Source organism: Muntiacus reevesi, chromosome 10 (assembly GCF_963930625.1).
Source record: "Muntiacus reevesi chromosome 10, mMunRee1.1, whole genome shotgun sequence".
NCBI classification, from domain to species: domain Eukaryota; kingdom Metazoa; phylum Chordata; class Mammalia; order Artiodactyla; family Cervidae; genus Muntiacus; species Muntiacus reevesi.
This window is the reverse complement of record NC_089258.1, coordinates 34,316,691-34,334,745: the sequence shown is the minus strand read 5'-3', so window position 1 is coordinate 34,334,745 and position 18,055 is coordinate 34,316,691. Positions and strand designations below refer to the sequence as shown.

The 18,055-nt window shown below is 54.4% G+C and overlaps 1 protein-coding gene and 1 long non-coding RNA gene across 3 annotated transcripts in view; one reads left to right on the top strand and one right to left on the bottom strand.

Annotated features, from left to right (window-relative positions):
- The window catches only part of WHRN (whirlin), an 86,251-nt gene extending 75,736 nt beyond the window's left edge, over positions 1-10,515 (top strand). For both annotated transcript variants that reach the window (XM_065947449.1, XM_065947448.1), the window contains 5 exons: positions 4,935-5,006; positions 6,244-6,781; positions 8,593-8,774; positions 9,289-9,411; positions 9,658-10,515. In XM_065947449.1, coding sequence (XP_065803521.1) covers positions 4,935-5,006; positions 6,244-6,781; positions 8,593-8,774; positions 9,289-9,411; positions 9,658-9,840 — 1,098 coding nt within the window. In that variant the 3' untranslated portion in view covers positions 9,841-10,515. The remainder of the gene's footprint in view (positions 1-4,934; positions 5,007-6,243; positions 6,782-8,592; positions 8,775-9,288; positions 9,412-9,657) is intronic.
- Positions 10,516-10,653: 138 nt separating this feature from the next.
- LOC136176553 (uncharacterized) lies at positions 10,654-15,094 on the bottom strand. Its single transcript, XR_010664599.1, has 3 exons — positions 14,937-15,094; positions 11,514-11,641; positions 10,654-10,734 (listed from the first exon to the last, which is right to left on the bottom strand). It is a non-coding gene; the product is annotated as an uncharacterized lncRNA (long non-coding RNA).
- Between the last annotated feature and the right edge of the window lie 2,961 nt (positions 15,095-18,055).

Here is an 18,055-nt window from a genome sequence, read left to right as displayed (position 1 = left end):
CCCCACAGTACCCCCAAACCAGACCCTGGGATATCTAGAACCCTGATTGGGCCAACTCAGACCAAAAAAGAAAGATAAAAGAGTTCTCTCTAAAAGGGACAGGATTTCCTGAACCACTGCAAATTTGAGGAGGAAAGGGATGAGGGAGCCACCGCCACAGGTCCTGAGGGCATCCTGGCTCTTGTGGGAAGTCATCTGGATGACAGACTCAGACCTTGAATGGGGTTCTGCTTTCTGCTCTGTCCTTGCTGTGTGACCTTGGGCAAGTGGCCTTCCGTCTCTGAGCCTCAGTCACCTCAGCTGTAGAACTGATGAAAGAGGGTCCCACCTGGCAGGGTTAATTGAGCTGCCAGATCTAAACCCTCAGCTAGTCTCTGGCCTCTGTGGGTGCAGGAGGAGCCCCTCCCCGCCCCGCCCCCGCCAGCAGCTGGGGCCGAGAGGGGGATGGGAAGGAGGCCAAAACGCTCCGGCTCTTGCGTGAGCTCTGACCTTGATCCTCTTCTCGAAGCCTGTCCCGGAAGCGTTGCTGCTGACGCATCCCCCGAGCTCTTAGCCTGCTGTCTGCAGCTATTTCAGACGCACAAGGAACATGGCTCGGGGACTCGGGGCTCCTGAGCGTCTGGATTCGGCAGATGGAGTCTGGCAGGGCTGGGCTCCAAGCCGTCTGCCGTTTGCTCCACTTCAGGCCTTTCTCCCAGGCTGGACGTCTATCCCCGCTCCACACTTACCCTCCCACCCGTCCATCCCTGCCTTCCGTTTGGCTCCAGGATGCCATTAATAGCAGGGAGTGACTGAGGTCAGCGGCCAGCCATGGCTGTGTTCTCTCTTGTTTCAGAGAGGGTCCTCCTCCTGGAGACCCTTGGTTCCTATAGCATCCAATTCTGCGGTCCCGGTAAGGTTGCATGGGCTCTGGGGTCACCCCAATGTGGGTTAGAAACCTAATCTGCTGTAGAATAGTCCTGTTGCCTTGGATAAGTCACTGCTCTCTCTGAGCTTAAGTGTATAAGTTGTGAGCCAGGACAATCAGAGTGCCTACCTTAGAGGATCATAAGGGTAATCAGTGAGACCATGTAAATAAAATGCCCAGCAGGGGTCTAGCATGCAGCAAGGCCCTCCACAGTTTGGAGTCCTCCCATGCCCTTTGTAAGAGGAAGTCACACCCCCCTGTGGTGCTGGGCAAAGACATGCTTGTGTTATCAGACTCTGGGTCTTTCCTTGCCCCCTCCCTTTGGCCCTATCACAACGCCAGCTTCCATCAGTGATTCCAAACAAGAGTTTGTGGGCAGCTCCTGTGTGCATGGCCCTCTGGTGGGTGTTGGGAACACGGTGACCTGCTCGTCTTGTATCCCCATGAACTTTCCTCATAAGTCAAGGCTGCCTGTTAAATGCTTGGTTGATCAACTAAATGCATGTTCAAAGCTCCTGATACCAAAACAGGACAGAATCCCATATCTTTAGTCCAACCGTGGACTGTCATCTAAGCCCCCAGGGTGTCTGCAGGCTGTTTTGGGGGCAGGTGGCAGTAGCTAGCTACATTTCAGGTGATGGAGGCCCCTCTCATCCTCGCTGTAGACACCTCCCAGGTCTCTGACCTCCTTGGGGCCTCCTGCTGAGGCCAGGGCAGTGACTGCCCAGTCTTGGGAAGTTGTTGCGTGTAACCTGCCTTGCCATTCACCTTTACCCTAGATGGCTTGTGTTGCCCAGGCGATGGACTCCTGGGAGCACTGGACACACGACGGTTTGGGGGGAGGGGGTGTATCGGAGGGCCACTGTTTCTTTCCATCGACGTGTTCACCTAGGCCAGGGCATGTTGAACAGTCATTCAGGTCCCGGGGCAGATTTATAAGATCCCAGGTTCCTGGTGTGACAGTCGCCTCCCTTCAGATACTGTGCCGGGCTCTGTTTGAGTATTTTTCGGGTGTTAATGCATCAACTCCATGAGGGAGGGACTGCTATTTCCCCATGTTACAGATGAGGAAACTGAGGCACAGGGCAGTCCAGTGGGTTGAGTGGCAGAGCTGGGAGTGATCTCAGAGAAACCAGAACTGGTGCCTCTGATCAAGGTGGGAAGGAGCAGCCCTCCCCTCCCCAAGGGTCCCCCCTGTCCTCGTATCACCAAGGCCGTCAGGAACATCTTCCTGTGGAGCGGTGTGTGAGAGATCAGGGTGGGGAGCGCAGGAGATGTCAGGATGTTTGCACAAGCCTCAGCTTTGCTGTAAAAAGCAGTTGACCTGGCCTGCCCCTGCCCCAGAGGCGTCACAAGACCAGATGAGGCGCCCTGGTGAGAAAGGCTCAGGGCTGGGAGGACAGAGCATCTTGTTGGCTGGTGGGTTCCCATGGGGCCTGCCCAGAATACTCAAGGCTTCGGGAGGCTTATCTGAGACGGGGATTGGTACGGAGTGACCCGGCAGCCTCTGCTCTGGGGGTATGGAGTCAGGGGGCTCCTCCCATCCCCCCACACCTTCACTCTCGTCATGCCTTCACCTTCATTCAAACCATCATCACTGCTCTCCGCGACCTACTGTAGCAGCCTGGCTCAATTCTCTGTCTACTCAGGCCTCCTCCCCATGACAGCCGGAGTTATTGATTAATTCATTCACCCATCGATTCATTCATGGATTAATTAATTTGCTCAGTAAATATTTATCAAGCAGTCACTGTCCTGAATACTGTGGATACAGTAGGGACCAGGTGGTCACAAGTCCTGCCTTTAATGAGTTATCCTAGTAGGAAGACTGATGATGAGCAAATTAATAGTATCTCACCAGGTGGTGATAAATCTTACACAGAAAAATGAAGCAGGGTCAAGGGTTACACAGAGGTGTCGGGGGTGGAGGGGGTGCTGTTTGTAACAGGTCTGGTCAAAGAAAGCCTCACCAAAGTCTAAAATGAGGGAATGAGCCAGGAGTGCTATACGCAGGCAGAGCAGTGAGTGCAAAGGCCCTGAGGCAGGAACCGTCCCATCCTGCAGCAAGAGCAGCAAGAAAGGGCCCAGAATTCATTGTGCCCAGTGAATGCAGAGTTTGGAATTTCCTCCACTTAAGATGGAAAGAGCCTGGAGGGTTATGAGCTGGCGTGAGACATCATCTGACTTCAAGATTACATCCTGGCTGCTGGGTAAGGAACAGTGATCTGTGCAAAGGAGAAAAATAAAGCAGGCCAGGGGTGAAGGCTGTGGTTTTAGGTGGGGTTGTCAGAGTAGATCTTTTTGAGGAGGTGATATTTGAGTAAGGCCTTGAAGGAGGTGAACATACAGGGCTCACTTTGTGGATGGTTCTGGGGAAGAATGTTCCAGACAGAAGGAAGAGCCAGTATAAAAGCCCTGACATGCCGGCACAGCTCCAGTGTGACTTGAAGGGAAGTGAGCAAAGGGGATCTTCTTGGAAGGCAGACCTGCCTACATCTCCATGGCAACCCACTGTCCCCAGGCTTAGGTCTAAGCGGCTCTTGACTGCTATAGAACTGCTGAAGATTCTCAAGCATCCTCTATCCTCCCAGCTTTATGCACACACCTCCCTCTGAAACACCCATCATTCTTTCCTTTGCCCAGCTTTAACCCGTGCTCCCTCCTCCAGGAAGACTTCCTAGATGACTCTTCCTTAGCTGCATTATATAACTGTGTTTCCTCACCCATGCAGCCTCCTCCTGGCTTATTTGTGTCGACCCCACGGTCTCTAGGGCTTCGCAGGTGGGGCAACGGTAAAGAATCTGCCTGCCAGTGCAGGAGATACAAGAGACTCGAGTTTGATCCCTGAATTGGGAAGATCCCCTGGAGTAGGACACAGCAACCCACTCCAGTCTTCTTGCCTGGAAAATTCCACGGGCAGAGGAGCCTGGCGAGTTACAGTCCCGGGGGTCAGAGAGAGTCGTACACGACTGAGCTGCTGAGCGTCACACCGTCTCAGCTCCTGAAGGCAGGGGAGGTGTGTTACTTCCTCTGAGTCCCCAGGCCCTGAGTCAGGAGCACTGAGGCTGCTCAGTATTGATCCCTGAACTTGAGACTTGAGCTGGGTGGTGGTCAGGGAAGCCTGTTGCCGTCCTGGGCCCTGTGGGGTGGATAGAAGTGACTGCAGAGCCCTCAGGAGCCCCCTCAGGAGTTTAAAGAAGAGCTCTGCTCAACCTCCTGGTGTGGGGTGTCTAGCCAGGGCCTCACGGCGGCTCAGTATCACTTGAGGAAGCATTAGGCATCTGGTAAGTTAGGAAGAGAAGGAAGAAATGAGCATCTTTGCAAAACAAGCACCCCTGAAACCATAACCCTTTCCCCGTCCCCCAGGATATATCATTAAAACTCTTAAAATTAAAAAAGAGAGAGAGGGACTTCCCTGGTGGTCCAGTGGTTAAGAATCCACCTTCTGGTGTAGGCGACACGGGTTCAATCCCTGTTCAGGGAGCTAAAATGTCTCATGCCTGCCAAGGAGCAACTAGAAAGAAGTCTGGGCACAACAATGAAAGATCCCGCAGGCGACAGCTAAGACCCAGTGCAGCCAGAATAAACGGGTAGCTAATTAATTACAAAAAGAGAGCTAGAGACCTTCCCCATCCGCCCCGCATTTGCCGTTTTCACACCTCCCTGGGGGTTCTGCCAGGAATCATGGAGACAGAACCCTCGGGTTGAGGAGCCGAGCCTGTTGAGCATGGGCCGAGCTTCAGGGGTTGCCAGTCAAGGCCAGAGCCCACTCCGCAACGTTTCCACGTAGTTCCGGGGAGGCCTGGAAAGTCTCCGAGAAATGGAACTCCTTGAAACTGATTTCAAAATGCATGGCAGGAAAATCAACTTTCGTTTTACCATGCAAGTTCCCGCGGCGTGGGGCACGTCAGGAAGCACGGAAGCCCCGCGGAGGTGCCTTAGGGCCCGCGGAGTTCTTGTCCTGGAGAGCAAAGTGGTTTTCCCTCTCCGAGTGTGTTTGCTCACGGGGCTTCCTCCTCTGCTCTAGAACACGCTGGACCTGGAGGAGACCGGGGAGGCAGTCCAGGGCAACGTGAACACCCTCTCGGACGTTTCTCTGGTGAGACCCCTCTCTGGAAAGACCCTGTGATTGTGTTTCGCCCCTCCTGGGTCTGCCCGCGGCCCCTGGGGGCTGGCTCCCTGGTGAGACCACCGGGAGGGGACTGAGGTCCTCAGCAAAGAGCTCTCAGCCAGATCCAGGGCTGTGAGGCAGCGCGGTCACGCTGCTTGACTGTTTGCTGAGTTGGTGTTCCTTTTGATGCGTCATCTGAACGTTATCATACAAGGACTGCAGCATGAAGTGTGTGACGAGAGCTCCTCCAGGAGGCCCGACGACTGCGCCGGGAGAGGGGGAGAACCGTGACCTCACGCCCGTGCGCGCTCAGCGGCAGTCCGGGCAGTCTCGCTTTGTGATCCGAGCCACATGGCTTTCGAATGACCTGGGCTCTGAAGCCAGACTGCCCGGGTCCAAATCCCACCCTGTGCTGCTGACTGTGTGACTTTGGGCAAGTTTCTCAACTTCTCTGTGCCTCGGTTTTCCCATCTGTAAAATGGGGTGTAATAATAGTGTACCACCCCATAAGCCTGTGACAAGGGGCAAATCAGTTAATCTAAGTAAAGCGTTGGGAACAGTGCCTGCCTGGCCATCAGAGCCAAGCCAGTGTTGGATGCTGGCATAGGGAGGGGGCATAGTGACGACAGAATCTGCCGCTCACCAAGCACCTGCAGGATCTCAGGCCCCTTGCTAGTGCAACACACGCGCTACTCCTCACCTCCCCATGGTTCTGCTGAGTAGGTCGTTTCCTCCATGGCCCCGAGGTGCACGCAGAAAAGTGCTGTGCCCTGCCCGGGGCCACACAGCACCCTGGCCTACCTCTGTCCACCTTCTACCCATCCTCTCCCATCAGTCCTGTCACACCTCCAGGCTCCAGGAGCCATGATAATCCCCTAAAGAGAAAAGCCAAAGAAAGGCCTTTTCTGTTTTCATCTCTGCATCCCACCTCTAATTAAGTCCCGTTCCCTGTGACAAACCCTGGCCGATGCCAAGAAGTTCAGTTCCCAAAGGTAACGATGCCATCCCCAGAGACACCCGCCAGGATCCTGATGCTTATCAGCTGCTCAGATGCTAGGAGAAGTTTTCCACTCAGGTGTTGCATTATTCAGAGCAGCGTGGCCAGGAGCTGATAGAGCAAGGACGGAATTCCAGCCGGGGCCCGGTGCACCAGGGCTCACGGGTCTCCCCTCTAACGGCCGCAATGGGCTCTGACTCCTTCTACTCCTGTTGGGTCTTTTGGCAGGATGATGTCAAGTTCACCTCCAAGGGGCTGCCTAGCTACAAGCCACCACCTCCCCCGCCCCCTCTGACCCAAGGCCACGACCACCTCCTCATCCAGCCGAGGAAGCCGGGCAGAGAGGACCTCCAGCTGCCTTCCTCCGCATCTTCCCACTCGGGCATCATCTTCTCGGCTCCACGGAACTGCAGCCCGCCAGTGGGCACCGCTCCTGTGCCGGAGGCCCCCACAGCACAGGACTCACCCTCCTCCCCCCTCTATGCCTCCATCTCCCCGGCCAACCCGGGCTCCAAGAGGCCGCTGGACACCCACCTGGCCCTGGTCAACCAGCACCCCATCGGCCCCTTCCCACGGGTCCAGTCACCCCCGCACCTGAAAAGCCCCCCTGCAGAGGCCACGCTGGCCGGCGGTGGCCTTCCCCCACCCTCCCCCTCTGGCCGCCCAGACCAGGTGGGCACGAACCAGCATTTTGTCCTGGTGGAGGTGCACCGCCCGGACAGTGAGCCGGATGTGAATGAAGTGAGGGCGCTGCCCCAGACACGCAGTGAGTACCGCAGGCCCCGCTGGGCTGGGCTCGGGGGGGCTGCTGCATCCCCTTAGGGGTGCCCCACTGGGGGATTGATCTACCCATTGACACAGCTCAGGTGGGACCAGGTACTCACCCAGTGGGAGGCCTTTGAATCCAGTCCTTCCCCATTAAGGGTCAGGGGAGCTGGGGAATGGGGTCCCAAGTCCGCCCCGAGGGGCTTTGGAGGCAGAGGCTAGAATGTGAGTCCCAGCTGTCACTGGCTGTCTGACTGTGGACAGGCTGCTGGGCCATCCCATGGGGGCTGGAGGTAACAGCAGCAGTTCTGCCAGCTGGCTGTGAGGGTGGGATTTCTCCTCTAGGACCCCCAGAGCTGGTCACCCTGCTCCCCAAGAAGACCGAGCCTGTTCAGGGCAGGGGTGACTTTTGTGATCTCTGTCCCCCAGAGCTGATGCCGAGGGAAAAGTGGACATTGAAATTGCCACCTCTGGACCCCTGGAGGTCTCCTGACTTGGGGCTGCAGGGTCAGAGTGCAGGGTCCACCTTCCAGACACCTGGGAGGCAAGCCCGGGGCTGTAGCCCTGAGGTTTTCAGAGGCTGTCCAACTGGGGAGGTGGCGGGAAGGCAGAGCTGGTTTCCACCCTGTAAGCTGAGCCCACCGCGAGGCCTGCATCCCCTCCCTCCTGGTCGTGAGGTGGGTCCGTTTTGTGGGATTCTGCTGCCATCTCGTGGCTAAGGTGACACGTCGGGCCGCCGTGGCCAAGGAGGGTGAGTGGGAAGGTTACTGGCGCCTGCGGTCTGCAAGTAGGGGATGGGCTGGGATGCAGAAGGCGGGGTCCTGCATTCAGTAGCTCCCTGAGGAAAGGCTGCTAAGGCAGGATGTGGTGAGGGAAACCCGAGCTGTCAGAGAGACGGCTCTGGGCCTGGCTCTGAGCCGGACGCAGATGATAATAAAGCTGGCTGGTGTATAGCACTCTCCGTGAACCAAGAACACTGCTCTGGGGAACTTCCCTGTGTCAGTAACTCACCCAGTTCTCTCAACAGCTCTGTGATGTTATCACCCCCATTTTACAGACGAAAGAGGCTGAGACACAGTACTTGTGGAGCCAGGCAGGCTAGCATAAGCCTGTTCACCCTGTACGTCGTGTCTGTTAGTGTTTATGATAGTCCATGGGATAGGCATCGTTGCCCCTGGGTTGGAACCAGAACATGGGGGTTCAGAGAGGCTGTGTAGCTCATCCAGGATTGCACAGCTGGTCAGAGGGGATTCAGACCGCACCTGCCAGACTCCAGAGTGTCTCAAACTCAGGGGCCAAGCCGTTACACACCTAGTGGAGTGGCTTGGGTTTAACTATTGCACCAGAGGGCGTGTGCTCACCCCTTAGTTCAGGCCAGGTGGAGTCAGCAAGGGCACAGACCAGGCATGGCAGACCCTCCTTTTTTTTTTCTTCAGACCTTCCTTTCTTTTCCCAAGAAGCTTAGAATTCCATTTTTATGTGAAATCTAATTTGAATGTGTTGGTCCATCATTAAATATTGACAACACTAAGAGTTAAAACAAACCAACCAACCCATATCTGTGGGCTGGATTTGCCTCTTGACCTTTTTTTAAAAAAAACCATCTTGCCAGAGGCTGTCAAGGCAGACGTCCTGGAAGTGGCAGCCTTGGGGCCAGACCCAGTTGGAAGGGCAGGTCTAAGCAGGTGGCGGGTGGCAGGGAGCCTCTGCCCAGGGACTCCCCCACCCGGCCTTCTAGCCTGCCCCTCAGCTCCTGCAGGAAGCCCTTACTGACCCCAGCTCTACACACCCCTCTCCTGTTCCCACCCCCAGCCGCCTCCACGCTCTCCCAGCTCTCAGACAGCGGGCAGACGCTGAGCGAAGACAGTGGGGTGGACGCCGGCGAGGCGGAGGCCAGCGCCCCGGGCCGAGGCAGACAGACCACGTCCACCAAGAGCAGGGGCAGCAAGGAGACGCCTCAGAACGAGAGGACCCCCGAGGGGGCCACCAAACCTGTAAGTGAGACTGGGGGTGTGCAGAAGGCAGGCGGGGGGAAGTCTGGCTGGGGGTGAACAACAGGAAGTCCTGACCAGGGTTCAGCTTGAAAAGTGACCACAGAGAGGTACTGAGCTCCCCCATCACTGGGCGGATGCGGGTGTCCGGAGAGACCTCCGTGTTCAGAGTCTGAAGGCCGTCCCTTTGCCACTGAGACAGACATGCCAGGTGCTGAAGGTTGTTCTCATGGGTCATTAAGCTCCCTTCCAGCGTAGGGGGGTGTAAGGCATTCAGGCCAGATTCAAGTCCTGATTCCACCTCCAGCAGCCTTGGAACAGCTGCTTAACCTCCCCAGCCTCAGAATTAGACAAGCTGGGAGCACCAAGTGCTCAGTGCTAACACACGGCAGGCTCCCCGCAAAGGGCTGGAGTCCGCACCCTGCTGACCCAAGGACCTGTCGTGGCCAGGCCAGACCCCGGGCCAGGCCCACCCACCAAGAAGGCCTGCCACTAATTTCCTTCCTCATACTTGCAGCCCGGGCTCTTGGAGCCCACATCCACCCTCATCCGCGTGAAGAAAAGTGCGGCCACCCTGGGCATCGCCATCGAGGGTGGTGCCAACACCCGCCAGCCCCTGCCTAGGATCGTCACGATTCAGGTACGTCCCCCCCAGGGATCGGCTTGATCATCTCTCCCTACCCCTGAGGGTCCCTCTCAGCATCCCCAGGGGTTTGCATGCCCACAGGCAGCCCCAGGCTCATAGCACCTTGGCTCTCCCCGAGCCTCGGTTTTCCTCATCGGGGCCGTGGACACAGAGATTGTGGCTCCCCGGGTGGCAGTGGTGGGCGGTCAAGGCCGGCCCTGGGTGTCCCTGGTGCCCATGCCCTGCATCTCACTCCTGCAGCGAGGCGGCTCAGCCCACAACTGCGGGCAGCTCAAGGTGGGGCACGTGATCCTGGAAGTGAACGGGCTGACGCTTCGGGGCAAGGAGCACCGGGAGGCCGCACGCATCATCGCGGAGGCCTTCAAGACCAAGGAGCGAGACTACATCGACTTTCTGGTCACCGAGTTCAACGTGCTGCTCTAGGGGCCGAGGCCCGAGGGCCTCCCACCGCTGCCCAGCCCCCGGCTCTGGTCCCTCCTCCCTGCTGGCACTATTGAGCTCCTTCGGGGGCTGGAGCTGCATGGCCAGGGAAACAGGAAGACATCCCCCCCTCCACTCTGTACTGGCCCATTGGACCAGAACCGGGAGAAGAGAGCTGGGCGAGGCAAACAGAAGGTCAAGTCAGGGTCTGATGTGATGCCTGGTATACAGTAGGCGCTCAATACAGCGTGAAACCTCAGGAAGGGGAGAACGAAAGGGGAAGGGCGGAGCACCTGTGTCTTCACCTGAAGCCTCCCAGGGCCTGTAACTCTGAGTTTAGTGCTCCCTGGCCAGCTAGGACTTGGCCTATCCCCAGATGCCGGAGTCTTTGTCTGGAATGAAGTCACAGAAGAATTCGTGGACACGGCCCCCAACCCGGGGGGCATCTTGCGGGACCTTCAGTGCCACAAATAAGCGTTGAGCACCCCATTCACACCCCTGGTCCTCCTAGCTCCTCACCCCCCATGATATTTATTATTTATTTCCATCCCACACCCCTGGGGATCACAAGACCCCAGCTTCCCACTGCACCCCCCAGCCTGTCCCAGAGGCCTTGCAGGTGACCAGAGACGTCAACGTATTTATATACAGAGCTTATGACTTTAATTTTTCAATAAAGAAATCTGAACAAGATTAGGGTCCAGCGTGCTATGTGGCCTGTCTGTATGGCTGGGCTTGACGTGGAGAGAGGGATGGGTAGGACAGATGGAGGCACCCAGGACATCACATCTTCCCTGGCCTCCCATGGCTCCACTTGGGTCACACAAAGGGTGTTGCAGGGGTACTGGAGTGACACCCACGTCTTGGAACACCTTCCCTGAAGGTTATAGATAACATCTGTAGATCAAAATGCCCAGGTATATATAGGTTTAATAATGCTGTACCCCTGAAACTTATATTAGAGTATTTAAAATACACAGGTATGTTATGAGACAGAATGCACAATGGGCATGAATGTTTTAAAACACAGAAAGGAGGCTTCCCTGGTGGCTCAGTGGTAAAGAATCTACCCGCCAATGCGGGAGACTAAGGGTTCGATCCCTGGTCCAGGAAGTTGCCATGTGCCTCAGAGCGACTAAGCGTGTGAGCCACAACTATTGAGCCTGAGCTCTAGAGCCCAGGACCCGCAACCACTGAGCCCTTGCAGCCTAAAGCCCACGCTCCACAATAAGAGAGACCGCCATGAAGAGCAGCCACCGCTGGCCGAAACTACAGAAAAGCCTGCGCAGCAGTGAAGACCCAGTGCGACCAAAAATACCTAAATAAATAAAATCGTAAACACGCGCACACACACAGAGGTGGCCTGTCTTAGGGCGGATCCCAGAAACTGGCTCTGAGACGAGGATGTGTGTGCAGGAGATTCACCGAGGCAGTGTGCAGGGAGGCTGGGAAAGCAGCGGGTGAATCAGGAGCGAAGGTGAGGAACGCAAGCAGGATGTGGTTTCAGGTGGAGTCCTGGGAGGACAGCTGCAGCCTGATCCCACGGGGGACACTGGAGTGTAAGTTCCACTTAGAGTTGTCTCCCTCGGGGCAAGGGGACAGGGCCTTCAAGTTGTCAGTCTTTAGACAAGGTCTGGGGACAGGGAAGAGGCGGTGACTTCCCAGTCGCTTCCTACCTGTGCACACGAAGCTGGTGCAGGAGTCAAAGGCAATGGGTGTTAGAAGCAAAAACACGTGAAGGGGGCAGAGGGGAGGGGCTGTACTACCAGCCCTGGTGCCCACTTCCTCCATCTCCAGGCTTTCTCTGCAGAAAGAAGAGTTTGAAAAGTCTTGTTTTGTCCAGCCGTGTCCAGGGATCTGCCAGAAATGGGTTGGGGACGGTTGATTCCACAGACTTTTATCAGATCTTGCTCTTAGCTGCTCATGTCCCCTCCCCAGCTTAAGGAGATCACCTGAGGTCAGAGCCCTGGCTTCCACTTGACCTCTGAAGCCGCCAGTATCCCCCCAAACCCCAGCCCTTCCCGTGGGACTCTGTATGCCCCTTTCCAGTCCTGGTACCCCTGCAAGAAGGGCTTTGTCAGGCCCCAGATCTCCTGGCATCAAATTCCACATCCTGTGTGGTCACGGGCAGGTGATTTCACCTTTCTGAACCCGAGTTCCTAGTCTAGAAAATGGGTGTGGTAGGCTGAGTAACAGCTCCCAGAGATTCCTGTTACGTGTGAACGTTACTTTCTGTGGCAAAGAGAGATGTGCTTATTTAGGGCATTTAAACGAAGAGGTTATCCTCGATTGTCTGGGTGGGCCCCATGTAATCAGAAGGGTCCTTGTAAGAGGGAGGCAGAGGGAGATTTGACATTGGAGAGGAATGGTGTGGTGATGATGGAAGCAGAGGTTGCAGTGATGAAGTTCGAAGATGGAGGAAGGAACCATGAGCCCAGGAACACAGGTGGCCGTTTAGAAACTGAAAAAAGGCAAAGAAATGGATTCTCCCTGAGAGCCTGGCGAAGAAACCTGCCCTGCCGGCACCCTGACTTTAGTAAGGTGAGACTGATTTTGGACTTATGACCTCTCTTTGGAAGAACAAGTTAGTGTCGTTTTAGCTTTTTATTTTATTTTTTTTGGCCAAGCTGCATTGCATGCAGGATCTCATTTCACTGATCAAACCCACACCCCTTGCAGTGGAAGCATGGAATTGCAACCACTAGATCTCCAGGGAAGGCCTGGTGTTGTCTTAAACCATGAACTGGTGGTAATTTGTTACAACAGCCACAGGAAATAAATACAATGGGGATACTGCTGCTCGCTTCTGATGGAGCCTGGGATGCTGTGTGTGGGCTCAGAGTACCAGGCTGAGTCTGCCCCAGGGAGACGATTGCAGTCAGAATGATGGTGAAGGAGGAGCCCTCTGACCTTATAAACCACATTTTTTCAAGGCCCAGGTCCTTGTGGATCTGTTCTGAATCCAGAGGTTTTTGTCTGTTATCTACTTGCGGTATGAATTTCAGGCCAGTTATTGGCCTGCTCTACGAACTCCAGGACAGGTCATGACCTCTTGTGTCTTGAACTAGCCATCTCCCCACTCAGTCCAACCCCAGAGGTCTGGGAACTCCTGGCAACTGCTGCCTGCTGTCCCAAATTTGTTCTCTGAAAAAGAACAAGAAAGAGTTTCTGGAACTGTTGGTTCTGAAATTCCTGGGTCTGACTCCAGGACTGTAGGCCATTGGCTGTGAGGGTTCCCCTCCCAGTGGAATTTTAAGCCTACAAACATACCTCTGTAAGTGGGCTTAGAAAGGCCAAGTTACTGCTCAAAGTTGCATAGCTAGTGAGTGGTAGCAGACAAATTTGGACCCATGGCTACCTGAGGTTCACCATGTGAAGCTCCAAGATAATAAGCAGATGTCCTGTTGCCTTTGAAGGGACCCAAAACAGTGAGCTAAGGCAGCTTGGACGTTGGGAAGGTGGGGGGCCAGAGGTCCGCCTGGCCACATATATGTCTGTGGCCCTAATGTCTTTATGCATAATGTCAGAGCTGGGGGAGGGGGAAGGGGGAAGGTACAGCTAGACAATTTCAGGATCTGCTGCTAGATGAAGGAGAAGGCAGGAAGAGGGCAAGTGTTTGGTTTGAGACTGGGCCTGCCCAAGCAAGTGCCAAGCTGGCCTTCGAATCACTCTGCGCCCTCTCTGCTTGGGAGAAAGCAGGCTGAGGGATGGAGTCGCCCATGGTGAGGGTCATGAGGACAGAGAACAAGGCGCACCTCAGACAGTCCAGACCTCAGAGTCTGACATTTGGACTCAACTTCTACTTCCGCCCTTCCTGGCTGTGTGAGCTTGGGCAGATCACTTAACTTCTCTGGGCTTCATATTTCTTTTTTTTCCCATCACCATATTTGTTTATTTTTAAATTGAATGTTGTGTTAGTTTCAGGTATACGGCAAAGTGCTTCAGTTATGTAAGAACAAACACACACACACACACACACACACACACACACCCTTTTTCAGATTCTTTCCACTATAGGTTATTACAAGATGTTGAATATAGTTTAGCAGGTCCTTGTTGTTTATCTATTTTATATATGGTAGTGTGTATCTGTTGGGCTTCCCAGGTGGCACTAAAGGTAAAGAATACACCTGCCAATGCAGGAGACGTAGAGACGCAGGTCAGATCCCTGGGTTGGGAAGATCCCCTGTAGGAGGGTACAGCAACCCACTCCAGTATCCTTGCCTGGAAAATCCCATGGATAGAGGAGCCTGGCAGGCTATAGTCCATGGGGCCTCAAAGAATCAGACACAACTGAAGCAATTCAGCACGCAGTGTGTATCTGCTAACCCCAAACTCCTAATTTCTCTCTCTCCTGCTTTCCCCTTTGGTAGCCTAAGTTTGTTTTCAGGGTCCATGAGTCTATTTCTATTTTGTAAATAAGTTCTTTCTTTTACATTACACATATAATTAGCATTGTAATTTTCTCATCTTTAAATCGGGAGTATAATACTAACCCAACTTGTGAGCTATAGTAAGGAGAAGCTAAAAGGTTTGCTCCTGGCACAGAGTAAACTTTCGGTGCATAGAAGCTGTTACAATTACCATTATATATGCGTGTAGGGGGTCACCGAACCTGGGGAATGGGAGGAGCTTTCCATCAAAAGGAAAGAGAACTGGGCTGTCACACAGCTGGATACCAGACCTTGGGCAGATCACTTCCTGTCTCAGGGCCTGTTACACGCCCTTCCCCCTGTGAAATAGGATTGGCCGAGGAGCCCTTTCAACTGGTGTCACTGATTTATTTCTTATAAGCCTGGTGCGATGTTTATTCATTTACTCCCTTCAGCAACCCTGTGAGGTGAGAGTTAAGAGTCCCGTTTACCTGCAGTTCAGCAGCAGCGAGCGGCAGAGCTGGGGCGAGAGCCTAGGCCAGTTTGACACCTTACGCTGTCATCCTTCCCGGGGCACTCTCACTGAACAATGCATTGCTTCTGTCTCGCTCTCACTGCAGGGCCTTGGGCAACTTCCCATCTCTGCCCAGGCCTGCGTTTGCCGGCTTGTCTAAAAGACGCTCTCGAGTAGAACACACTTGAGGAGGAGTGATAATACCCACTTACCTTATAGGAAAGGATCGGACACAGGAAGAGTTCACAACCGTGCCTGACACATAAGGGCTCTAGAAAAGCTTATTATCGTTACTATCGTGTTTATTATTCGTTTCCGCCATCAACGTTGATGGATTCCTCCTCACTGTGGCTCTGCGAAACCGTTCACAAACGTCTTAACTCCAGGCGCCTCGGTCTCCCATCTGCGGCTGGGCGGGTTTCAGAAGAACACGCAATCTCCCAGATTTGAGATTTTCAGTCCTGGAGCCTGGAGTTTACGTCCAAACCACTTGGGGCGGGACATAGGCTGCCACCTCTCAGCGATTGGTGGAGCTTCCAGAAACCCCGCCTCCCGGGGCCGCGCCAGGGCCGTCATAGGCCGGTCTCGAGATTATGCAAAACATCGCCGCTCCGCCCCGCGCCCGGATTGGAGGCCTTTGTTTGCCGCTCAACTCCAGGAAACAACCCGCGCGCCGCGGCAGCCGGCAGGTGAGACCCGGGGAGGGGCTCGCGGTGGGTCTAGGGCGGGTCCTGGCCCCTTGCCGGGTCTCAGTTTCTCCATCGGGGGAATGGGGAGGAACAGTGGACAGCGTCGGTGGGCTCCGATCTACAGGGACCGCGCAGCTTTCGGCCTCTCCCACGTGGAAACCCCTGCGCTCGGGAAGGAGACCGATCGCCGCTCCGGGAATGGGAGGGAGCTGTGGATGGGCTATGGGATTCGGGTCCAAACCCCGCCAGCCCCTGGGTTTGAACAGGCTCCACCCTCTGACCTCAGTTTCCACCTCCGCGCAATGGGGGCGTTGGCTTTTTCTCTGCCTCTCTCTTCAGCTGGGGCTGGTCCCAGGGAGGGGAGGGGTCCCCAGGGAACCTGGGGGTGGACCTTGGCTGGGTTTATGGCTGTGTTTGGGTTGGAGGTGTGGCCCGGGTAGCTGTGGTTACCCGGGAGGTGGGACTTCACTGCCCTGGGATTTGTGTGATACTCGCTCACCCGGCAACACCCTGCGCAGCCTGACAACCCCGAGCCGCGTGCCCTCCCGGGACAACTAACGCAAGTTTCTTTTCCTCTTTTTGGCAGGGGTGGGGAGGTAGAGCAAGGCCCAGCATGAGGGTGGGCCACCATGACAGTGGTGGGATCTGCAGCGGACTGCAGGCATAAGGCCAGCCTCTCTTGTTACGAAGGTAGGGACCCTGAGGCCCAAAGAGGAGCTGAGACTTGCCCAAGGGCGCGCAGCGGGGCGGACGCACAGCTAGCTTCTCCCCTGTGTGATGGGTCTGGCCCAAGCAGAGCCAGAGCCTTCTTACTGCGCCACCTTGGACAAGACTCTTCCCTGCTCCTTTCCCTGGCTTTCGTTGAAAGAAATGACATGCTGGCATGGATTATTACCTACATTTGGAAAGTGTCTGCTTCAAAGTTAAGAAAATTGGAAAGGAACATTGCTGATAATAAGACTGGGCTATTTTGGAGCTGAGAAGAGAAGCTGAGACAGGTTGCGGTGAAAAGAGACATTGTTCCTGTGCTTTAGAACACAAGGAGAAGAAATGACTGAAAGTGAAGCATGAAGGACTGGGGTTAGACACACAGAGGGACTTCCAAAGAGCCATTCCCAGGCACCTCCTTTGGAGTTGGTGGGTTTTATTTTTTTTGGCTGTTGGTTTTGTTTTTTCAAGAAACAGAATTGCTACCTATCCATTTGAGGGGCCCTAAGTCTGGCTTACTTACCAATAGGGGATGGACCCCGTGGTCTTTGGAGGATTATTTATTCTCAGGGGTGGTCTCCGTTCTTCAGAAAGAGGGAGAGGATGCCCATGTGAGGCATTTAGGCAAAGGCCCAAAGTCCAGTGGTTTGCATTTGAAACATGTGATTTGGGTTGTTTCTTGCAAGGGGGTTTCATCAGCTCCCATCAGCTCACAGAGTCCACCAGAAGTGCCAGGGTTTCCAGAGAGACTGGGAATTGTCCCTGCCCTGTGGCTGGCGTGCTGAGAGAATATTTTGGAAACTGGTGCACACCAAGGACATTTCAATGTACCCCCATGAAGTAGGAAAGAAAGAGTTTTGCTTTTTTTTTTCAGTATCCGGCTGAGTCACCAGCTGAATTCCAGGCCTTTTTGTGTTTCCTCAGTCCGGGAGGTGGGACAGATTTGAAGAGTGGAAATTAGAAACCTTGGATCGAATCCTCAGCCTGGCTTCAGTTCTGAGTGCCTTAGTTTCCCCCTCTGTAAAATGGGAATGGTAATGCCATTTTAAGGCTCAAGTGGCATCATAGAAAGTTTTGTTCAGGCTACATTCTAAGTTTGGCGATGGGGACACTGAGGTCCGCAGAAAGGAAGGCATAACAACAAAAAGACCGTTGATAATACAGAATGCTATCTTCCAGCTACTGTGCCAGCGGTTTTACTGCATCAGGTGAAGTCTGGGAAGGCAGGATTTTTGTGCATCTTGTCCCCAGTCACCCTCCCTGAGCCTGTATATTGTTGATCAGCTAGTGTTCACGTTGTTGCCATAAGATGAGTGCTATCGTTTTATATTTTACAAATGAGAAGTTTGAGATTCAGACTGGTTAAGTCACTTGCCTGAGGTCACACAGCTCTTCTTTGGAGTTAGTCTGCTGTTATTCTGGGATGTTGCAGGGGTGTGTCATCTGGTGAGAGCTGATTGTATGTATCTCTTCCCACTGCTGTGTTCAGTGATGTTGCCTTGGTAGCCTGAAATTGACCATAATAAGGGCATTTATATTATAGAAATCAGTAATTGCCACAGTTCAGGACTTTTTCTTTTCCTCTCTTTCTCTCCTTCCTTCTTTCTTTCTTGACTGAGCCATGGGGCATGCAGGATCTCAGTTCCTTGACCGGGAATCAAACCCAGGCCCCCTGTGGTGGAAGCATGGAGTCCTGGTCACTGGACTGCCAGGGAATTCCGTGCGCCCCCCACCCCCCACCCCGCCCCGCTGTTTTTAAATAAGAGAGCTGCGTGTGAAGTGTATTGCATAATGAAAGACTGGCCTTTGCATGATTGCCAAAGTTAGCCAAGGCCTGCTCCCCAGTACTGTTCCCCTGAAGTGGAGAATTTTGGAAAGTAACTTTCATGGGATGAGGCTGCTAGTCTGTGATGTGAGTGGTGCAGTGCAACAGC